The sequence below is a fragment of the Euleptes europaea genome, chromosome 16, assembly GCF_029931775.1.
Source record: "Euleptes europaea isolate rEulEur1 chromosome 16, rEulEur1.hap1, whole genome shotgun sequence".
In the NCBI taxonomy this organism is placed as follows: domain Eukaryota; kingdom Metazoa; phylum Chordata; class Lepidosauria; order Squamata; family Sphaerodactylidae; genus Euleptes; species Euleptes europaea.
Window position 1 is genome coordinate 20,429,425 of NC_079327.1, and position 23,039 is coordinate 20,452,463.

At 52.7% G+C, this 23,039-nt stretch overlaps 1 protein-coding gene across 1 annotated transcript; it reads left to right on the forward strand.

The window, feature by feature from the left end:
• Nucleotides 1–1,084: 1,084 nt before the first annotated feature.
• Nucleotides 1,085–3,968, forward strand: POU4F1 (POU class 4 homeobox 1). The gene is made up of 2 exons (XM_056861933.1): nucleotides 1,085–1,207; nucleotides 2,937–3,968. The coding sequence occupies exons 1-2, from the start codon at nucleotides 1,085–1,087 to the stop codon at nucleotides 3,966–3,968; spliced, it is 1,155 nt and encodes a 384-aa protein (XP_056717911.1).
• Nucleotides 3,969–23,039: the final 19,071 nt, after the last annotated feature.

A 23,039-nucleotide genomic window follows, 5' to 3' on the forward strand; every position in this document is an offset into this window, starting at 1 on the left:
AGTCGCGATGGAAATCGCGCGGTTCAAAATCCAAGCGCTTCCTCTGAGATCTATAGCGGTGGATCCCTGGAGTCCTAGGAGCGGGGGCCAAACCGGTCTCCGACGGCTCGGGTAAGGACCAGGATCCCGACCTTTCAATAACGACAACTTCAGTACCATGAACGCTAATACACAAATACCAACTGAATAAGACCGTCCTAGCAAACTAGCGATTCTTATGATTAATAATAGCAATAAGGACACATAAATAGAATCCTAGACTCCTTAACAGTAGTACCGAAAGGTAAGGTAAGACCGACAACCAGCAAAGAGACGATGGCACTAACCCATGGCTTCTCCACAGCCCAGCAGCATGCATGCGCCGCAGCGGCGCCGCTCTTCTCCCGGAGCATGGCGCACGCACGCGGTGGCCCCGGCGGATTATATGCGCGGCCACACGCGCGGGCTGGTCGGCCGGGCGTCTCGATCCCTGCCCCCTCCCCTCCCCTCCCCACGCATCAGCACATCCGTCCGTGCGCCGGCGACACACGTGTCGGAGCCCCGGGTGTCCCCGCCGCCTCCTCGGCCTTTGTCCCGCGGCCGGGGCCGCCTCCGGTTCTGGCTTCGACGGGAGCGGGAAGCGGCGAGGGTGTGGGGCGGAGGGGAGGGGGCGGAGGGGGAGGGAGGGGAGGGAGGGGAGGGAGGGGAGAGCCGCGGCCCGTCTGTCAAAAGGCGAGCTGCAAGTTCTCGCGAGAGGGAGAGCCGGTGGGGAGCCGCGGGATGTGGGGCTCAGGTGTAAGCAGAGCGCATCTCCTGCCAGCCTTGGGGTAGAGCAGGCAGAGAAGAAGCCAGGCGGCCGGGCTTGCAGGGAGGCTCGCCGTGCGCGCTCCCGGGGAGCTCCCCAGCACCAGCCGCCTCCGATGCGCCCCAGCTGCCGCCGCCGCCTCGTCCGGCTCCGGCGCTAGGAAGAGACCCCTGTTCGTCGCCCCTCCGCGCTCGCCAGGCGCCTTTGGTGGATTTCTTTATTTTTTTTTCCCCCCTCCTTCTTCTTTTACTCTTTTTTTTTTAATTTTGGTTTTGTTCCGCGACCCGCCAAGCCTTCAAGATGATGTCCATGAACAGCAAGCAGCCCCACTTCGCCATGCACCCCACCCTCCCCGAGCACAAGTACCCGTCGCTGCACTCCAGCTCCGAAGCAATAAGGAGAGCGTGTCTCCCAACTCCGCCGGTAAGGGACCCGCCGCCAGCCGGGCTTCTCCCCCCCCCTTCCCTCCCACCCACCTCCTTGGCTCCCGCTCCCCCCCCCCCCCAGCCTCCTGTCTTTCTGCTGCATGGGGTGCCTCCGTCTCGCACCCAGCCGCGTCGGCTTCTTGGGTTTGTTTTCTCCTCTCTCCGCCCTCTGCAGCACCCCGAGCCGTTAGAGGCGCAAGGGGGTTCGCCGGCTTCTCCCCCCACCCCTCGGTCGACAGCGCCCGGTCCACTTTCCCAGCTCCGGGATGAACTTGAGCCTTCCCCCAAAGGAGTCGGGGTGTGTGTCCGGGTGGGCGCGCAGCCCCGGCTGAGAGCGACGGAGCCCCCCGGTCTTGGCCCGCTTCTCCTAGGCTTGGGCACTTTCGCTCGCCCTGGAGCCTCCTGCGCCGTCCCGGCTCCGGCTCCCTCGGAATGCCACCCTTCCCCCCCCCTTCCCCCCTCTCGCAATTAAAAACTTCTTCACATTCCTTCTCTCTAACCACTGGGCTCTCCCCCCTGCCGTCCCCCTCTCCCCCCTGCCGTCCCTCCTTCTCCCGATCTTTCCATTTCTCCTGCTGCCCCTCCATTTTGCCCCGACGCGCTCCCTTCTCTGGCTCAACTTCTTTCCTCTTTTCGCTCTCTCCGCTCTCCTTCTGCCTTCCGTCCACACCGCCTCGCCTTCTTTACCGCCGCTCTTCTCCTGTTCATCCGCACTGCTTCCCACGCTCTCCCTACTTTGACCATTCTTCCCCTCCTTCTGTTCGTTTCTTCCCTTCCTTTTTGTTCTGTTGGCCCCTACTTCGTTCTTCTGGGGGGGGGGTGTCTTTCAATCCTCCCCATCTTCCGACTCCTCTACTTTTTACTTTCCATTTCATTCCATCACGGCCCTGCTTTTACCTTCACTTCCCACTTTCTCTTTCTTCCCTGTTCTTCCACCTTCTTTTTGTCTTTCATCTTCTGTGTCTCCACTTTTCTTACCCTCAATGCTTCAATGGACTTTCTTTCTTTCTTTCTTTCTTTCTTTCTTTCTTTCTTTCTTTCTTTCTTTCTTTCTTTCTTTCTTTCTTTCTTTCTTTCTTTCTTTCTTTTCCCTTCCTTCCTTCCTTCCTTCCTTCCTTCCTTCCTTCCTTCCTTCCTTCCTTCCTTCCTTCCTTCCTTCCTTCCTTCCACCTTCTTTCTGCCTTTCATCTGTGTTCTGTGTCTCCACTGTTCTTACCCTCAATGCTTCAATGGCCTTCCTTCCTCTTCCTTTCCTTTTCTTCCACCTTCTTTCTGTCTTTCATCCTTATGTGTCTCCACTTTTCTTACCTCAATCCTTCAATGTTCGTCCTTCCTTCCTTCCTTCCTTCCTTCCTTCCTTCCTTCCTTCCTTCCTCCCTTTCCTTTCCTTTCCTTTCCTTTCCTTTCCTTTCCTTTCCTTTCCTTTCCTTTCTGCCTTTCATCCGCTTTCTGTGTCTCCACTTTTCTTACCCTCAATGCTTCCACGGCCTGCCTGCCGGCCTGCCTTTTCTTCCACCTTCTTTCCGTCTTTTATGTTTTCTGTGTCCCCACTTTTCTTACCGGCCTTCCTTTCTCTTCCTTTCCTTTCCTTCCCCCTTCTTTCGTCCGTGTCCCGCGCCTCCACTCGCCTCCCCCTCGACGCCCCAACGGCCTTCCTTTCTGCCTTCCTCCCCGCTCTCCCTTGTCCCCCTTCCCGGGCCGCCCCGTTTCCCCTGTGTCGCCCGCAGCTGCAGAGCAACATCTTCGCCAGCCTGGACGAGACGCTGCTGGCGCGGGCCGAGGCGCTGGCGGCGGTGGACATCGCGGTGTCGCAGGGCAAGAGCCACCCGTTCAAGCCGGACGCCACCTACCACACCATGAACAGCGTGCCCTGCACGTCGACGTCCACCGTGCCGCTGGGCCACCACCACCACCATCACCACCACCACCACCACCAGGCGCTGGAGCCGGGCGACCTGCTGGAGCACATCACCTCGCCCTCGCTGGCGCTCATGACCGGCGGCGGGGGGCACGAGGGGGCGGGCGGCGGGGGAGGCGGCGGCGGCGGCGGAGGAGGCGGCGGCGGCGGCGGGGGGCTGATCTCCACGTCGGCCCACCCCCACCCGCACATGCACGGCCTGGGCCACCTGGCGCACCCGGCGGCGGCGGCGGCCATGAACATGCCGTCGGGGCTGCCGCACCCGGGGCTGGTGGCGGCGCACCACGGCGGGGCGGCGGGGCAGGCGGCGGCGGCGGCGGCGGCGGCGGCGGGGGCGGCGGGGCTGGCCTCGCTGTGCGACTCGGACACGGACCCCCGCGAGCTGGAGGCCTTCGCCGAGCGCTTCAAGCAGCGGCGCATCAAGCTGGGGGTGACCCAGGCCGACGTGGGCTCGGCGCTGGCCAACCTCAAGATCCCCGGCGTGGGCTCGCTGAGCCAGAGCACCATCTGCCGCTTCGAGTCGCTCACCCTGTCGCACAACAACATGATCGCCCTCAAGCCCATCCTGCAGGCCTGGCTGGAGGAGGCCGAGGGCGCCCAGCGCGAGAAGATGAACAAGCCCGAGCTCTTCAGCGGCGGCGAGAAGAAGCGCAAGCGGACTTCCATCGCCGCGCCCGAGAAGCGCTCCCTCGAGGCGTACTTCGCCGTCCAGCCCCGGCCCTCCTCCGAGAAGATCGCCGCCATCGCCGAGAAGTTGGACCTCAAAAAGAACGTGGTGCGCGTGTGGTTTTGCAACCAGAGACAGAAGCAGAAGCGCATGAAGTTCTCCGCCACCTACTGAAGGCGCGCCGAGGGGGCGCACCGAGGAGGAGCCAGGGGGACACCCCGGCGCGCTCCCGGAGGCAGGCTTGGGCGAAAGCGCACGGGGGCTTGAGCCGCCTTTCTTCCCTGTTCCAGCCAGGATCCAGCCGGGATCGAACGCACGACCGTGCGTTCGATCCTGGCTGGATCCTGGCTGGAACAGGGAAGAAAGGAGGCTCAAGCCCCCGTGCGTTTCCGCCCGGAGACGCCAAACGCCCCTTCCCCCTCCAAAACAACCCCGGCTTGACCCAGACGCGAACCCCCGGCGCCCGATCGCGCCTCCCTCCGAGGCTGGGGAGGGGCAGGGAGGAGACTTTGGGGAAGGGGGAGAGGAGGGAGCCCAGGGAGGAGGGAGAGGATGTGTGTGGTTTTTTTTTGGGGGGGGGAGCAGCCGACGGACTGGGCTTTCGGACTCGAGACTCTGCGCGGGGTGGGAAAGGGGAAATATATATAGAGGTCTATCTGGCTTTGGGGACCAAGGGCGACGGAAGGCGGCGGATCGAGCCGAGGACTGGGGCGGGGGAAGGCCGCTCCGCTTGGGGGGCCGTGTAAAAAAAACAAAAAAAAGGAAGGCGGAGCTGGCGGGCGGGGGGGAGGATCACTTCTCGGGGCCGAGCCCCTCGGAAAGAGAGGAGGGCTTTCGGCGGAGATGCAAACACACACACACACACTTGCCCAAAAAGTACCGCAGACGACATTTACGCCCGGGCGGTTTTGCCTTGGATTTGCCGCGCTCTCGATGCACATTTTCCCCATCCAAATTCTCAAAACTCTTGCATGGGGGGCTTATTGTTCAGTTTTGAGGATTCGGATGGGGGGAAAGGGGCATCTAAAGAGCGGCCAGTCCAAGGCAAAACCGCCCGTGCATAAATGGCCCAAGAGCCCTTCCAGACACGTTTTTCCAAAACCATCCCGAGAGGGAGAGGCGCAGGAAAGTCAGCCTGGTGGGGAGCCGTTGCTGATGGAGAGTTGGTTGTGCGCTCTCTCGCTCGCGCTCGCCCTTTGGGACTTCTCCCCCTTCTTGTATTGAGTTGATTTTGTTTCTAGTTTGGTTCCCCCCTCCCATTTCCCCGTCCCCCGAATCTTTCTTTTGAACTGCTTTTACACGCGAGGCTTGCTGATGGGACTTTCTCTGTGTCGTTGGGGAGGGGGGTTGGAAGAGACAGGAAACTTAACGCTACTCTTAGGGACTCAGATTTGGCTAGGGGTTTTTTGGGAGGTGGGGGTTGTCCAAAGAGCATTTATGTTTCAGAAGCTACAATCGCTCCTTCTTTCGCACGTATTTCTCACCCCGAAGGGTTAAAGATGAGACCTTAATTGAAAATGAACGGTATATTTTTAAAAAGTTATATCTTTCCTTCTCCCCCTTAATTTTATGCTCCCCTTTTATCTGGGTTGAAATCTAAGGGGGAAAGTAGACCGGTCTGTAGTTTTTTTTTTTTTTTAAATACAGATATTCTTCTGGTACAGATGTTCTTCTGGTTCTGGACGCGTCCTCTCAATTCCGCCGGCCGGGTTAGGATGCTTGTAGCCATGTCTGTTCCAAGAAGGCTTCTTCCAAGGGAAGAAGCAAATGTCGTTCAAGAGGTTGCAAGAATTACCCCTTCCCCAGTGGTTTGGAAAGTCTTTGCGGGGGCTTTCTTGTAAACAGAAGGAGGGATAGGTTCTGCTAAATAATAAATGCCGAAGAGACAAAGTGTTGCGGACCAAGGAATTTGCACTGACACAATTATCCCATGCCAGAAAGTGAAACTCTGGCTTCCGGGCCAGCGTGAAAAGGCGCTATTGACGTCTTGAGTTAGAAATTTTAAAATCATAACTCAAAACTGGAAGGAGAGTGGTCGCGGTATACGATGAAAGGAAGGCGGTTGGGGGAGGGGGAGAGAAATAAGAGAGGGGGAGGGAGTTCCTAGATCGTCTACGGGAAACGCTTTAATCTCCAAAATAATTTCTTTTTTAAAAAAAGAATAAAGTATTTTTTTTTCTCTTAAGGACATTTGGGAGGGGTGGTTTAAGGGGGAGGGACTGAGATTGTGCATGCATGCCCTGAAATGGCATAGAAAGATTCAGTGTGATCAGGCCTCCGGAGGCTTTATTTATTTATTTATTTATTTATTTATTTATTTATTTATTTGCGTTTTAATAATTTATAATGCGTGTCGAAGGAATCTTCCCCCCCTCCCGTGTATCATTGTTTGCGGAGCAAACGTTCTATGCATTCGAAACTCAGCACTAAAAAAAAAACTTAGACTAGTTTCCAGCAAATTTGGGTGGGGGGTTGTTTTTTTTGTGAATGATGGATGTGATTTCACATGGTCGACTGCTTGTTTTTTCACCGAAAACACACACAGACACACAGACACACACACACAAACGTTCTTGTCACATTACTTGTATTTAGATTTTTAACGCGAAGCAAGCAAACAAAGGGGGGGAAATGAGGAAGATGTTTGTAAATATTTTCTTTAATGCACAGAAAGGGCAAAAACGGCTACGAGTTAAAACCACGTGTCACTGAATTAGTTACCTGTTCATGTATGTTTGCTGAGCTTTTCTCCTTGGTTGGGTCTTCTTGATTTTTTCCCCTTTCTTAAAAAAAATTTTTCCATCAGAAATATTTCTGTACGCCAAAATATACAACAGGGAGATGTGTTCTAGCACACCTACAAATAAAACAAACCTGGAAAACAAAACAGAAAGTATTATTAATAATTATTATTTGTCTTATTATAAGACTCATTCTTTCCTTTTTAAAAAAAATTCCTGGAACACGGCTGCTAAAAAAAAAGAAAATCAAGGCATTGTGCCCTTAGACAGAAACTAAGACAAATAGTCTACCAAAAATTTTTAACAAATTGAGAGATGTATTTTTCTGCTAAATTCAGAAATCCTTACTATAAGATAGATCTTATGTGAAAATGGATGCTCTGAATAAAATGAACTATATATTAGCTGCGTGTGTTTCCTGGCGTTTATTCAGGTATAAGTGCAGAAAATCAGAGTACGCTTTTTTGGAAAAAAGTTTGCTAATAGGGTTTCGCATCTGCAAAATGCAACCAAGCCTGAATAGATGAGACAAAAATAAGATTAATTCAAAAAAAAATGGGGGGTTAATAAATCTGAAAAAGAGACGGCTGCTTATGTCGTGGGTGGAGTTGTAGAGCAGAACTCTAGACTGCTTCAAGTGTTCAGTGGCCCCAATCCAGCTCAAAGCAGTCAAGAGGAGCAGCTAACTTTTACGCATGTCGACTTGGAAGCAAGACCCGTTGACTTCCATCGGAGTTACTCCCAGGTATATGAGACTGCAGAGCAAAACTAGGTCGGGTTGCAGTCAACGGGATTTACTTCCGAGTAGTCAGGATTCAGGACTGCAAATCGTGATTAATTTGAGTTGGTTTGGGTCCTTAAAAATAAATCCTGGGAATTTTTAACCTATGCTAAGACTAACAGATAGTTCAGCGCTCGGAACATTTTCGCTGTGGCTTTTTCTCTCACTCTCTTGTAGCCCAATCCGTTTCAGTTTGGCCGTAAACCTGTGACCCCGAGATGCTTAACATGGTATTCAGGACGTTCTATACGCTGTTGGCGTACGGGAAGGGGAAGGAAATTCGAAAGAATATTTTTGTTTTCCTCCCAAGGTAGATTTCTTCCACCGACTCGTTTCTTTTGTTATGAACTCGAACTGTCATCTGAATTTTTTAAAATAAATAAATAAATAAATGCATTTGTAAAAGAAAATATTTTATACATAAGTTCTACCGGGTATCTTTTTTTTTAAAAAAAGAATCTGGAACAACCAAATAAAATGAATATCAAGTCATGTTTTATTTTCCATGCAAATGTTGCAGGGCCACCAACGTGAGCGTTGTCAGACCGAAGAAAACGGCTGGGTACCATTTCCTGTCTGTTGCGCACATAATATTGAGATCAGAACAAACGCAGTTATTATAACAGGGCTGTTAGCGACAACAGAGGCGACAAGGGTTTTTTTGTTTTTGTGTTTTTTGCAAGGTTTCCAGATGTTAAGGGGAATAGGAAACCATGCAAAACCGCAACGAATCGTTTGACGTAGGAAATTGACGCGTTGACTTAACTTGGATCAACGAAATCTTGGCGTGGGCGAGTAGGGTGGGCTGAACGCGTGCAGGGCGCCAATCTTGGGGCATGGCCCAGCCGAAGCGAAGCACCTTGGCCCCATCGACTCGTAGGGTGGAAACTTTAATAAGTGCCTGAGCTGAATTGAAAGCAACGGGACTTCTCGAGTGCTTTGATCTGGCTGGATCTTGCCCTGGGTTCTTCTTTTATAGCGGCATTTCGGTTCTTATTTGTCTGTGTGTTTGTTTTTAAAACCGACTCTATACTTTCTCTTGCCTTGCTTCCAGGGGTTTAGGATTAAACGGATGCTTTGGAGAGGGGCCGTGGCTCCGTGGGAGAGCATCTGCTTGGCAAGCAGAAGGTCCCAAGTTCAGTCCCCGGCATCTCCAGTTAAAGGGACTAGGCAAGAGACCCTGGAGAGCCGCTGCCGGTCTGAGTAGACAATACTGAGTTTGATGGACCAAGGGTCTGATTCAGTAGAAGGCAGCTTCATGCGGCCTTTCCAGCCCAACTGATGCTTTGGCCTTCCTAGCCCAAACGGGGGCTGAGTCCCATTAACTTGTAAGTAAACATGTTCCGGATAACGCAGAACCTACTGGAGCTATAAGGAGGGGGATTAGAACTAGCCTTTCAACGTGTGTGCTTGGGAGGGGGGGGTCATCATTTGCAGGAGGTCCATGCACCTGTTCGGCTGCTCTTTACAGACCCCCTAGGCAGTGGGCGGGATCCACGCTCCGGATGCTGTCTCTGCAAATCCCCAGCCCCAGCCCCCCTCGGCTTCCATTCTCCCTGCCTTCCGCGTCGCCTTGCGGAATTCCTGTTTCGCACTTGTTCAGAAATCGCGCTCGACTTGGATCAGACCGTCCTAAAGGAATAACAGACCCCCCCCCCCCATCTGCAGGGCTGGTATTGATTTCCCCGCCCCACCCCCACCCTCTCCCCTGTGCCACCCAGCTTCATTCGGTCCCACTTCAACAAGTCCAAATCCCCTCCTTCCCCCAGGAGGGCTGAGAAAGTGTCTTCTCCAGGAGAAGAGGATTTACGGTGAGGATTCTCTTTTCCCCAAGGCCGCTCCTCCCCAACAGGTAATTGTTTTCGCGGATGGCGTCAAGATGTCACCCCCCTGCCCCCCTGTTATTCCGGTTGCCCCCCCCTCAGACGATTCCAAATCCCTCTGGTTATTTATGTCAGAGTCCCCTTTCTATATCAACTCCTGCCCCCCCCCCCAGCAATCTGTTTGTTTACCTGCTGCTATAAAAAAAAAAACAGATGGAGAATCCCCGGCATCTCAAGTTAAAGGGACTAGGCAGGTAGGTGTTGTGAAAGACCTCTGCCTGAGACCCTGGAGAGCCACTGCCGGTCTGAGTAGACAATATTGACTTGGATGGACCAAGGGTCTGGTTCAGTATAAGGCAGCTGCATGTGTTCATGTGTGTTCATGGACATCTTTATTTAGGGGAGGGGCTGTGGCTCAGTGGTAGAGCATCTGCTTTGCATGCAGAAGGTCCCAGGTTCAATCCCCGGCATCTCCTCTCCAGTTAAAGGGACTAGGCAAGTAGGTGATGAGAAAGACCTCTGCCTGAGACCCTGGAGAGCTGCTGCCGGTCTGAGTAGACGATACCGACTTGGATGGACCAAGGGTCTGATTCAGTAGAAGGCAGGTTCATGTGTTCAGAATCCTAACTTGATTTTCTCGTCCACCCCAAACAGCCATCCCAAAGCTTCTGTCCTCGGGATCCGGTTCCCACCTGCGAGGCAAGCCTCTGATGATCATTAATTAAACTGCGATTGAAAGGTTGATAAAATATTAGCGCTTTCTTTTCTCTCTCCCCCACCCCACCCCTCTCTATCCGGCGCCCAGGCCCGAACTCGGGCTGCGAGGGGCGTGGAGCCAGGCGAGGGGAAAGCAGCCTGCAGCCAATCACGTGGGCCTCTCCCCAAGACGGGCTGCAAACACAATTACACCGCCGCCCTCTGCATAATTAATGCGCTGAGATTTGGAAAAAAATTAATAAAATGAATTATAACAAGAGGCTAATTAAAAACTTTAGTAATTGTTGTCGAGGAGGCTTGATGGGAGGGCGGGAGGCGCCAGGCCCTTTGCACCCCCCCTCCACACACGCACAAAAGTTGTGTGTGTGTGTGTGTGTTTTAAGGGCGTGTGAAAGACCAGCCTCTGGATAAACGCTTGGTTTAAACGTCGCTGTCGAGGTCTACGATGGAGAGGGATTTGCAGGGCCTCTCTGCTGGCATTTGACCCCAGGGTGCTTTGGGGGGTGAGGCGGGGATGGGAGGCAGGTTTCTGGCCAGAGCAGCCAAATCCAGAAGCGGCAGCTTGGTGAATTTGGCTGGATCCTTCAGCCTCACTGTTCTCTCTCTGCCAGGTCGCCGATCAGCCGCTGCCGAGTGCCAGGGTGGGGAGGTGGTTAAGAAGGGTGGTTGAGAGTGGTGGACTCTGATCTGGAGAACCGGGTTTGATTCCCTGCTCCTCCACATGAGCAGTGGAGGCTAATCTGGGGAACTGGGCTGGTTTCCCCACTCCCACACATGAAGCCAGCTGGGTGACCTTGGGCTAGTCACACACTCTCAGCCCCACCTACCTCACAGGGTGTCTGTTGTGGGGAGGGGAAGGTGATTGTAAGCCGGTTTGATTCTTCCTTAAACGGTAGAGAAAGTCGGCATATAAAAACCAACTCCTCCTCCTCTCCTTCTAAGCTGCTGCTCTTTCGGAGATGGGGAAGGAATTCCCCACTGATTGGAGGGCGCGTACAGGGTCGGACGCCGGCTCAGGGAAGACAGGCGCACTCTCCGGTTTGTTTCTCCCACCCACCCCCCACTTCCAAGGTCGTTCCCCCAAGCTGATCCAGCGGGTCACTGGATTTCAAGTGCAAACAAGATCCCTGCCTCCTCAGCCCAACCAATCCAAAGCGGGCAGCTTCCTTTCCTTGCTCTCCCCACCCCACCACGCCCCCAACTTGGAAATGTGGCTGTGCCCGCAGGGCCCGTGCCAGCCATTTTTGCGCCCTAGGCAAGGCTAACCACTTTCGCCCCCCCCCCCCCATTGCTAACCAGTTTTCAAAAACAGGCGTCTTGAAGAAAAATAAAAGCGCACAGCTTTTTAGAAGACGTTATAATTAATTATATTCCACAGCACTGTCGTGGTACTGACCTTAAAATTAAAAAAAATATATCTAAATTGTCAGTTGCATTTTTTCCCAAGAAACTAATGTTTAAAACTGGGCCCCCTCAGGTCAGTTCTGCGCGCCCCACTGAGGGTCTGTGCCCTAGGCGACCGCCTAGTTCGCCTAATGGGAGCACCCGCCTTGCTTGAGTCACCTCTCGGTGGCTTCTTTTGGCTACAGGCGAGGCGCTGGGGAGGGATCCGTTTCCATTCCGGGTGTTTCTTGTTTGTTTTTTTACAGAACTGAAGAGAACCGGCATGGGGAAGGAGCATCGCTCTCCTCCCCCTCCTTCCAGACATGCTTAACACCACACTCTTTTTGCTGATATGAATTTAGAGGGGGTGGCGGCTCCATCCTTGGTGGAACCGCGCACTGAGTTTTCATCCCCCTGGTTTCTGTGGACCGGCTCTCTTTCTCTCTCTCTCCTTTGACGTCTCTCGGCTTCCGAAGATGGACGTGGGGGGGGGGAGATCTATTGAAGGAGATTTCTTGGGGGGCGGGAGGGAGGAGGGGGAGGGAGCCGTAATCCATACGTTTCCTGGCACCCCGGGCCTTAATGGCTTCCATTGTGTCAATACGCATTTATTGACATTTAAAGGGAGAGCCGCTCTGGGTCGTTTCCAAGGCCCAGGGAAATCTGCCTCCGCAAAACCAGGGGGCTGGATTCGGCGCAGAGGCCGGCACCGAAGGGCGGGCGTTCAAGCCCAGCTCCCCCCCCCCCCGTTCCACGCAAGGGAAGGGGCCGGAGGTATCTTTGGGAGACTCGGTGCCTGGGGCTCAACTGGGGACTCCAGCCCGCTTCCCTAAGCACGCCTTCCCCGCACCGAAAGCCATCGTGAGCTGGGCTTTTGCTGTTGAAAGGCGACTCTGCACATGCTCCGAGGCACCCTCGGATTAGGCCACATGTTCGGGGGCCTAGGGTCCTGGGACTAAACCCTCCACTCCGGTTGAAATTAAGCTCGGCCGGGTCTGTTGGCTTAATTCTTTCTGTGATCCAGCTGCTCAAGGGTTCGATGTAAGATTGGTTTCTCTGGCCATTTATGCCTGGGGATTTTTGCCTTGGATCTGCCGCTCTCGAATGTACATTTTCCCCATCCAAATTCTCAAAACTGAAAAATAAGGCCTCATGCAGAGTTTTGAGAATTTGGATGGGGGAAATGTGCATTTTGAGAGCGGCACATCTAAGGCAAAACCTCCCATGTGTAAATGCCCCCCCCCTCACATTCTCTCTCTCTGGCCATTTTTGCATGGTAATTAGCAGGGCGTTCCTGGCTGAATTGCCCCACATATTATTATTATTATTATTTTGTACGTTGAACTGTCATTCCGGAAGTGACTGGGAAGCCAGCACATACCTGCTTCGCATTACTAAAGAGCCCACTTAACGCGACCTTTGGTGTTTGCCCCAAGAATCCCCCTCAAGGAACCATGCAAAACAATAGAGGCTCGATAGCTATGCACATGCTAATAGCTATGCAAACAGGAACAAAGGAGCAGGCGAGTGGGGGTAGAATTTCTCCTTTTGCCGAGACCATGAAGAGGCATTTTTAAAGTCGCATTTTAAAAAAGAGCTTTGAGCGAGCATCAAAATTGACCATGCAAAAATCGCCTCTGTGTATGACCCCCCGCCCCCCCCCCGTGCTTTAGCAAACCTCGCCAGTTTGGCATAACAAGCCCCACATGTTTTGTTTCACGCAGTTTCTGGCGAAATGGGCACAATCCGGCCAAAGTGAAGTACTTTTTAAGCCCCACTGCTTTTATTGGCAAAGATGTAAACAGTTGCTGAAGGCTCCCGTTGAAATCCATGCGGCGGATCTTTACTTGAAAAGGCCTGGCGCTGGGTCTTACCCTCTATTTGGATGGTCTGGTTCGACTTTCCCCCTGTGTCGCTTCCTAGCTGGCTATTTAACAAACCATGGGACGTGCAAATGTTTCACTTTGGCTGGATCTAAGCCAGTAAATCACAAAAGGTCTGAAAAGAACCACGCTTTTTGTGGGCCACTAAGTTTTCCTGTATACATCTGAACGTAACAACCCTTCTAGATTCTTGTCCTGTCTGGCCAATTGGGGACACACGAACGCCCTCAACCCACGCAGGCAAACTACACTTCAGGCTGCGATCCTGAGCAAACTTCGCAGGGGATTCCATTCTGTGGGAATCAGTGGGGCTTCCTGCCGAGAAAATACATTTAAGCTCCCCGTTGCTGCTTCCCTTCAAATAAAATAATTTAATTCCAAACTGACTCTAAAGCGATGAAGCCCAAGGCTTATCAAAGCTCGGGAGAGTCGAAAGGTGTTTTTCAATGCCGCGGCCTAGAAAGATTAACCCGAGAGCATCTCTGAGCTCGTGCAAAGTACACACCACTGCTTTATCGCAGCCAAACCTCCATATATTTGGAATTAAGGAGCAGATTTGAGCCTCCGGAACACTTCGAACCCCCCCCCCCCCGCCCATGAAACATAGTGAAATAACTGAAGGAAGTCAGTCGGTGGATAAACTGTGTGCAGTGATTCATACTGAGGGCGCTTTCACACATGCCAAATAGTGCACTTTCGATCCACTATCAACGCACTTTAACAATCCTTAGCAAGTGGATTGTGCCATTTCACACAGTAAAATCCAGCTGCAAATGGCATTGAAATCGTTTGGGATCAGTGGCCTAACTGAGGGAGAGAGGGAGAGAAAGGGGACCCTGCACTAGCCGAACGGAACCATAGGTGGCCCACAGGGCCAGGTGTGATATGGAAAATTATTAGCATGATGAATACGTAACCTGTTTGGGAGGCCCGAGTACCATCTTTCTCGGAGGCTTAGGGAGGGCAGCTGGCTAGGCAGAACAAGCACCATTTTGCAGCTTCTTATTGGGCCCTGCCCCTGCAGCTTAACACAGTTGCACTGAACACTGCTAGGAGAGACTGGACACATAAGAAGACAAGACCGTGGCAAAATTCTTTCTTTCTTTCCCCAGCGTGGTGTAGTGGTTAACAGCAGTGGTTTGGAGCGGTGGACTCTAATCTGGAGAACCGGGTTTAATTCCCCACTCCTCCACATAAGGCAAGCTGGGTGACCTTGGCTTAGTCACAGCTCTCTCAGCCCCATCTACTTCACAGGGCGTCTGTTGTGGGGAGGGGAAGGGAAAGTGACTGTAAATCGGTTTGATTCTTCCTTAGGTGGCAGAGATAGTCGGCATATAAAATTCAACTCCTCCTCCTCCTGTTCTCCTCCTCCTCCTCCTCCTGAGAAAAAGAGCAGTCTATCTTATCAGGGAGCAGTTCGGGATTTCAGCATAAGGGGCAAACGATTTAAAGTCCACAGCTCTTCTGAATGTCTTCCGGTAGGGGAAAGGGGGAGTTGGCAGTCTGCCCAGCAGGGGCTCCCAACTGGTCCCAGCACCGACTCTACCAAGCCCAATTGAGCCATCAAGCCATCCTCCTCCCCCAGAAACCCCCAAATCAGGACTTCGTGGCTCCCCCTTCTTTAAACTTCTGTTCCACCCCCGGATCAGAGCGCGGCAAATGGGTGAGACCCCCGCCCCGGTGGAAACCCGCTTCCTTCCCCTCTCCCTCTTGCTGGCTGGCTCTCCTCCTCCGGTCCCTTCCCTCGGCCCCCTCCTCGCCGAAGTGTTGACAATAAACATTTAATGAAGGCAGGGACTCGGGTGTCTCCAGACGGTGCCAGCCTACTTTAAACAGACCATTAGCATTGGAGTTTCCCTGACTTCAAACGCGGCGCACCCCGGACCCCGAACATTGGGAACACACAAAAGCGTTACGCGCCGAACCTGTGTATACAAGAGAGTTTTGCGGCTGTTTGCGCCGCTCCTGACAACCTTCTCTCTAACCCCCCCACCCCACATCCCCGCCCCAATCCTTTCCGCTGTGTTTAGTAACAGAAACTTAACTCATTTCAGATTACTCCTGGTTAAGAGCGAGAGAGAGAGAGAGCGAGAGAGAGGGGGGGGATGTTAAATACAGTTAATGCAATATTAATCGCCCTTTGGTATATAAAAAGCAATATTTTCAGGCGGCTATTGAGCTTTCCTCGAGAAGCCGGAGCCGAGGAAAAAGAGGCGCAGCTTGAAGAGGGCAGAGGGAGAGGCAAAAGAGGTCTGTATTTATGGCTTTTGTTGACTTTTTTGGGGGGCTGCCGAGGGAAGCAAGGGAAGCCCCCCCCCCAGGGGCACGTTCGGTCGCTCCCGGCTTGGGGGCAGCAGCTGCGCCGTCCGTGGGGCTATGGCAGCCAGACCTTGGGCGCAAATCCGAATAACTAATAATGATTTATGTTAATTCCGCTTTCAGTGGGGTGACTTCATTCAGGCAGGCCAGGGGCTGGAGACGGAGAAATGGGGGAAGCGCCCAGCAGGCTGGGGGCTGGTTTGGAGAGGAACGGGGCTGAGGCTTCCCAAGAACGCGGATTTGAATCCGGGACCAGCCCGTTCCGTATCCGTAGCTGAGTGCCTAGAAGGACGCGCGGTTATTGGTTTGTTTGATTTTTTAAAGTCAAGATGTCTCTCTAAGGCAAGGGATAGATTGGTTGACATGGAAGATTTTGGACTTGCGGGGCACCGTGGCTCAACGGTAGAGCATCTGCTTGGCATGCAGAAGGTCCCAGGTTCCATCCCCTGCCTCTCCAGTTAAAGGGACTAGGCAAGTAGGTGATGTGAAAGACCTCTGCCTGAGACCCTGGAGAGCCGTTGCCAATCTGAGTAGACAATACTGACTTTGATGGACCGAGGGTCTGATTCAGTGGGAGGCAGCTTCATGTGTTTCTTTAACAAAGCAACAGGCTGAACCGGAGTGACTCCTGTCCATTGGAGCAGAATCCGCTTTCCAAGGAAGTCCGCTCGAAGCTGGATCTGGAAACACAGCCGGAATGATTAGGACTGGCTGAGATCCCGATCCGGTCACACGCCGGCCTGGCCTTAAGAGCCACTGGTTAGAGCCGAGGTAGCCCGGCAGGGAAGTCAGCGAAGCGCTCCCTTCCTCTGCGGGAGCTTCCACTGAAATCCGCCGGGCTGGCAGGCAAGGAAAGCGTGGGGAAGGGGGGAGAGGGGCGTGGATCGTGCCAATAAGGACATCACAGGGGAGAGAGCCGCCGAAACCGGAATGGCTGGATTCTCGTTTGTTGGCGCGTCTAACCCCCCCCCCCCTTTCCCTCTCACTTGGCTTCAGTCGGTTTCACTGGAGACCGGATCTGCCATCTAATGAGTTCTGGGTTGCGTCGTTGCAGAAGGCACCCGAAAGAAGGAGAAGAGTTGGTTTTTATATGCCGACTTTCTCCACCACTTAAGGGAGATTCAAACCGGCTTACAGGAAAAGAGGAAGACCCAACAAGAGATGGATTGACTCAATAAAGGAAGCCACAGCCTTCAGTTTGCAAGATCTGAGCAAGGCTGTCAAAGATAGGACATTTTGGAGGACTTTCATTCATAGGGTCGCAGTGAGTCGGAAGCGACTTGAAGGCGCTTAAAACACACACACACACACACAAACGGGCTTACAGTCACCTTCCCTTCCCCTCCCCACAACAGACACCCCATGAGGTAGGTGGGGCTGAGAGAGCGTGACTAGCCCGAGGTCACCCAGCTGACTTCCTGTGTAGGAGTGGGGAATCCAGTTCCCCTGATTAGCCTCCGCCGCTCATGTGGAGGAGTGGGGGAATCAAACCCAGTTCTCCCGATCAGAGTCCACCGCTCCAAACCACCGCTCTTAACCACCACACCAAACGGACTCTCCAGACCTTCTGTGAGCCGTACAGGATGAGGGCAAAGGGACATCTGCTGTAGGATCCCAAGAATGTCCGCAGAAACGCCAGCGGGAAGCCGAGCAGCAGCGCGCAAAGGTCAGGGTTGCATGCCCCGGGTGTAGAGAGGTAGAGTGCCTTCAACTATGCAGGTTCTGTCAACTCTCAGGACTCAGCCGTTGGTGCTTCGGGAGGCCGTCCCGCCTTTCGGTTGCAGCCCCAGCAAACCGAGGACAGAGAATTACCATTCGTTTTGGGTAACCCCCCCCCAAAAAAAAACACCCGTGATTGGTTTCTAATGGACAACATGCACTTTCCTTGGCGTTTTAACACAGTTCGATGGCAATGCTATTAGGGGGGTCGAGTTGCCAACTTCTCTTTTCTCCCCCCCCCCCCACAACAGGGCCACTATGCCTCTGCAACTCTTGCAAAAGAACTCTCTCGCACGCACCTCCTCTAAGGGAGGCACAGGAGCCTTGCCGAAGAAAATGATTTGGCAAAATGATTTGACCGATGGACCGGAATCATTTACATCTCTGCCGGAGAATCTTCATTCCCTTCCTCCCACCGGAAGTGAATGAACAGATGTCGACGGAGCGGCAGTGGAAACGGAGAGAAAGCCGAGCGGAACAGCGACCCTCCACTCTTGGCACGAGAGGAAAGGGGTCGCGCTGTTTGCAAAGGAAGGGCTGACTGACCTCGTTTCCCTCCTGCTCAGACGTAGGCGAAACACTGCCCCAACAAAGTGACACGGGGGGAAAGGGGGGGAAAGCTCTTTAACAACAAGAGATCCCAGAAATCGGAGAAGCCCTCCTCCTGTGGCTCAGTGGTAGAGCATCTGCTTGGCATGCAGAAGGTCCCGGACTCCCAGGTTCAATCCCTGGCACCTCCAGTTATAGGGACTAGGCAGGTAGGTGATGGGAAAGACCTCAGCCTGAGACCCTGGAGAGCTGCTGCCGGTCTGAGCAGACGATACTGACATTGATGGACCAAGGGTCTGATTCAGTATAAGGCAGCTTCATGTGTTCAATGGATTAAAAAAAAAAATCAAGTGTTGAAACCAGCCTTGATTTTGGGGGAAGGGGCTGTGGCTCAGTGGTAGAGCATCAGCTTGGCATGCAGAAGGTCCCAGATTCAATCTCTGGCATCTCCAGTTATAGGAAGTAGGTGATGGGAAAGACGTCGGCTTGAGACCCTGGAGAGCTGCTGCTGGTCTGAGTAGACAATACTGACTTTGATGGACCAAGGGTCTGATTCAGTAGAAGGCAGCTTCATAGTAGAAGTCTTCTTCCCCCACAATTGGTTCAGCACAGGGGTGGGCAGTTCTGTGTCCGGACGGGATTAATACAGAGCTCCGTCGTGGCCGAAATGGGGATTAATACAGGGCTCTGTCGTGGCCAAAATGGTCTTTATTCCATGGCCAAACTGGCATCACGTGAACAGTCTGCCCCTTCTCTTCCCCCCTCTCCCCCCCATCGCAAGGGTCTCCCAGCTCCCAGTTTTCTAAACTTTTCCTCAACTCTCTGGGAATTCCTTCTACACTTGTCACGTCATCCTGTAGGTTTAAGGACGGGCAGATGGCTAGGTAGAAAGAATTTTTTTACAGTAGTAGAAGAAGACGAGTTGGTTTTTATATGCCGACTTTCTCTACCACTTAAGAGAGACTGAAACCGGCTTACAATCACCTTCCCTTCCCCTTCCCACAACAGACACCTTGTGAGGTAGGTGGGGCTGAGAGAGCTGTGACTAGCCCAAGGTCACCCAGCTGGCTCCATGTGGAGGAGTGGGGAAACAAATCCAGTTCACCAGCTGCTCATGTGGAGCAGATCAGAGTCCACCGCTCCAAACCACCGTTCATAACCACTGCACCATGCTGGCTCCGTAAGAGTTGTTCCAGCTACCTAGGGAGGTGGTGAGCTCCCCCTCACTGGCAGTCTTTAAGCAGAGGCTGGACAAGCACTTGTCAGGGATGCTCTAGGCCCGTGTTGGCGAACCTATGGCATGCGTGCCACTTCCGGCACGCGTAGCCCTCTCTGCCGGCACGCGTGGTTCCTCCAAGCCACTGGCCTTTCCGGCTCTGCCCCTCCCATGCATAAATGGCCTCTTTCTTTCTCTGTCTCCCTCTGTCCTTTTCTTTCCCTACTTTTCTTTCTCTCCCTCGCTCCATTTCTTTCTCCCTTTCTCTCTTTCTCTCTCTCTCTCTCTCTCTCTCTCTCTCTCTCTCTCTTTCTCTCTTTCTTTCCCTCCCTCCCTTCTTTCCCTCCAGCGGCTTCTCCGGCGCCCTCTGGGTCTGTGCGGGCGGAGGGGCGTGCAGTCCTATTCCACCTTTGAAGTGCCCACAAGCCATCCTCCAAACACCTTTCCATTTGTCTTGATATGTAGAGAGAAAATACTAAGGAACTAGTTGCCAATCTCCAGGTACTAGCTGGAGATCTCCTGCTATTACAAGTGATCTCCAGCCAATAGACATCAGTTCCCCTGGAGAAAATGGCCACTTTGGCAATTGGACTCTATGGCACTGAAGTCCCTCCCCAAACCCCGTCCTCCTCAGGCGCCACCCCAAAAACCTCCCACTCATGGCGAAGAGGAACTTGGCAACCCTAGCCTCTCCCTCTGGGTATTCAGGTTAAATTGCCACATTGGCACTCGGTGATAAATAAGTGGGTTTTCGGTTGCAGTTTGGGCACTCGGTCTCTAAAAGGTTCGCCATCACTGCTCTAGGCTGATTCTGCATTAAGCAGGGGGTTGGACTAGATGGCCTGTGTGGCCCCTTCCAACTCTATGATTCCATGAGATCCTGGAAAGGGCGTGGGATCTGCAAAGAACAGACGGATTCTGACGGGCCTTGGAAGGAGGGAGAGTGGAGCCCTTTGGCATGCTAACGCGACTGGCAGGGAAACACGGCCGGCCTTACATCGGCGCCTTGGGGCGATACAGGCAGTGAGAGAAATGAACAGAAGGAGGAGCTGTGGAAATCCAGGAATATACATCTGAGCGTGGTGTGTAAGTGTGTGAAGTAACAGGGCAATTCTAGGCAGAGAGTAACTCTTCCTAGAATTGCCCTAGTAGAAAAGGGCAAGAGTCCAGTAGCACCTTAAAGACTAACAAAAATATTTTCTGGTAGGGTATGAGCCCTACCAGATTTGCCCTGTTACTACAGAGTAACTCTGCCCAGGATTGCACTGTCATAAAGTTTAGAACTATTGGCAATGCAGGTGAACCGACACACACCTATAGACATCTCTCAGTGTGGATATCTGGGGGTTCTTGATCTTTCTCTCCCCCACACCCAAATATGTTGACTATATCATATAAAAGACGACAGGGCAAAAAAAAAAAAAGTCACGGCTGGTTTCCACTCCCACTTTTCTTTGCTGTAGGGGCCCGTTGCTTTATGTATATGGTGATGTACCTACAACTATATAGCTACTGCTACATTTTGACCTCCCTTCCCAACGAATCTGAAACATGCATGGTCACAAGCAGGCTTAGGAAGGCAGAGAGGGGGCATCAGATCGCTGCCCCCTGAACCTTTGGATCTGACATTAGCATTTAGGCACCCGGAAGTAAGTATGTAAGAAGGGAGGGGCTGTAAGAAGGTGTATGTAAGAAGGGGAGGGGCTGTTGCTCAGTGGTAGAGCCCCTGCTCGGCATGCAGAAGGTCCCAGGTTCAATCCCCGGCATCTCCAGTTGAAAGAACCAGGCAGTAGGTGCTGGGAAAGACCTCTGCCTGAGACCCTGGAGAGCCATGGGGAGGGGCCGAGGCTCAGTGGTAGAGCCTCTGCCTGGCATGCAGAAGGCCCCAGGTTCAATCCCTGGCATCTCCAGTTAAAGGGACCAGGCAAGTAGGTGATGTGAAAGACCCCTGCCTGAGACCCTGGAGAGCCGCCGGTCTTAGACGATACTGACTTTGATGGACCAAGGGTCTGATTCAGTATAAGGCAGCTTTATGTGTTCAAGAATACGATCGGGGTATTTACAGACCAAGTTCCCAATTGATCCAGTCCCACTAACTTCAGTGAGCTTCGGCTGACTTGGAAGGTGGGTGCTTTGCGTTAAAAAAAGAATATTGTAGAGAAGGGTGGACAGCACCCAAAGAAATACGAATAGTGTTGGAGACTGAACAGTTTTAAATCTGCATGTACAAGTATGCACCCACACAGCTACATATTTAGCAAAAACCAGGTTTGTATGTATGTAGGGGGGGGGTCTCTTAACACCGCTTCAGTGTGCTTTTAGTTTGAAACTTCGTTTTAAACTATTCATCGGTCTCTTATTTTATCTGCGGATGGATCCGTGATGCTGGGTTTCAGTTAATGACTTTGAATGTTCTGTGTGTGATATTTTATTTTGTAAGCCACCTCGGGCAGGTTCCCTAGAGAGGTGGCATACAAACTTGCTAAATAAACACAGAGATAAATAAAATGGATATACACTACTTGTTCAGAGTATATATATAAATGTTACTAATCTTGGGTTCTCAAGAGGGTGTGTGTTTTTTAAAGCATCCTCTTCTGTTTATGTATTTTTATCCCAGATCAAACAATCCAGGCAGGCTCACTTGATAGGTCCCTCCCGCCCCAGGTCTTCCTTTGACAGGGTCTCTGGTTTTCCCCTTCTCTGTTTCTCGTCCTAAAGATGCTGGTGCCCCTTTGGCAATAGGGACGGCCATAGAGGCCATGTATGAAAGCCGATTCAAAGGTGCGCGCGCACCAGCGTGATGTGGTGCTTCAGAACGGCGATTTGGAGCGGTGGAGTCTGATCTGGAGAACCGGGTTTGATTCCCCACTCCTTCTCATGAGCGGTGGAGGCTAATCTGGTGAATTGGATTTGTTTCCCGGCTCCTCCACATGAAGCCAGCTGGGTGACCTTGGGCAAGTCACAGCTCTGTTAGAGCTGTCTGAGCCTCACCTACCTGACAGGGTGTCTGTTGTGGGGAGGGGAAGGTGATTGCAAGCCGGTTTGAGTCTCCTTCAAGTGTTTAAGTCGGCATATAAAAAAACCAACTCTTAGAATCATAGAATTGGAAGGGACCACCAGGGTCATCTAGTCCAACCCCCGGCACAATGCAGGAATTTCACAACTACCTCCCACACACACACCCCAGCGACCCCTGCTCCATGCCTAGAAGATGGCCAAGATGCCCTCCCTCTCATGAACTGCCTAAGTTCACGGAATCACCATTGCTGACAGATGGCCATCCAGCCTCCGCTTAAAAACCTCCAGGGAAGGAGAGCTGACCACCTCCCGAGGAAGCCTGTTCCACTGAGGAACCGCCCGCACTGTTAGAAAGTTCTTCCTAATGTCTAGAGGGAAACTCTTCTGATTTTATTTTCTCTTCTTCTTCTTCTTCATATGCACCTACATGCCTGTATCCAGAGAGAGGGGGGCGGGCGCGAAGGCACGCTCCATTTCCCCCAGTTTAAGAAACCTTGGTGTCTCTTTTGTTGCCTTGAGCTGGTTGCCCCTGAGCCGTCAGCACCAAGGACCGCTCCCCTCCAACTGGGGGAGGGCGATGCATTATTGAAGGGCTGCAGCCAGCAGCTCTGGGGTGCCGCCTTTCCGCGCTGGGCCCGAGATGAAGTCTGACTGTCTGACTGCACAGAAGCTTCTAATATGTTAATGGCCGTAGGGGATGCCTTAGGTAGCGTCTCAAGCTGCTCCGCGCACCATATGTCAGGCCGTTAGCCACATGGATCTATTAATCAAAGGGAGAGAGGGGGAGGGGGGGAGGAGGAGAGGAGCCTTTTCATATCCCCCCACACACCCGATGTCGCTACACAGTTCCCTGCTTTCCCCACCCACCCAAACAACCCCCCCACCCGTTTTTTAAAACCTCTCCAATAAAATGTACCGCCCCGCGCGCATCCCCCCAAAAAGCTGTACCTTGAGCAGAAAGACAAAAGGAGTCTTGATATTTTTCCCCCGCACCCCGAGTAGAGCGCGCGTTTCTAAAGAGGAGACGTTTCTTTCTCAGGCGCTGCTTCAGATTGTATTGGATGGGGAGAAATCGGCATCTGCCCATAGGGGA

Excerpts from the sequence above, each read along its gene's own strand:
- POU4F1 (XM_056861933.1), top strand. The coding sequence starts at position 1,085 with ATGATGTCCATGAACAGCAAGCAGCCCCACTTCGCCATGCACCCCACC. Across the intron at positions 1,208-2,936 it reads CGTGTCTCCCAACTCCGCCG|CTGCAGAGCAACATCTTCGC; the intron begins GTAAGGGACCCG and ends TGTCGCCCGCAG.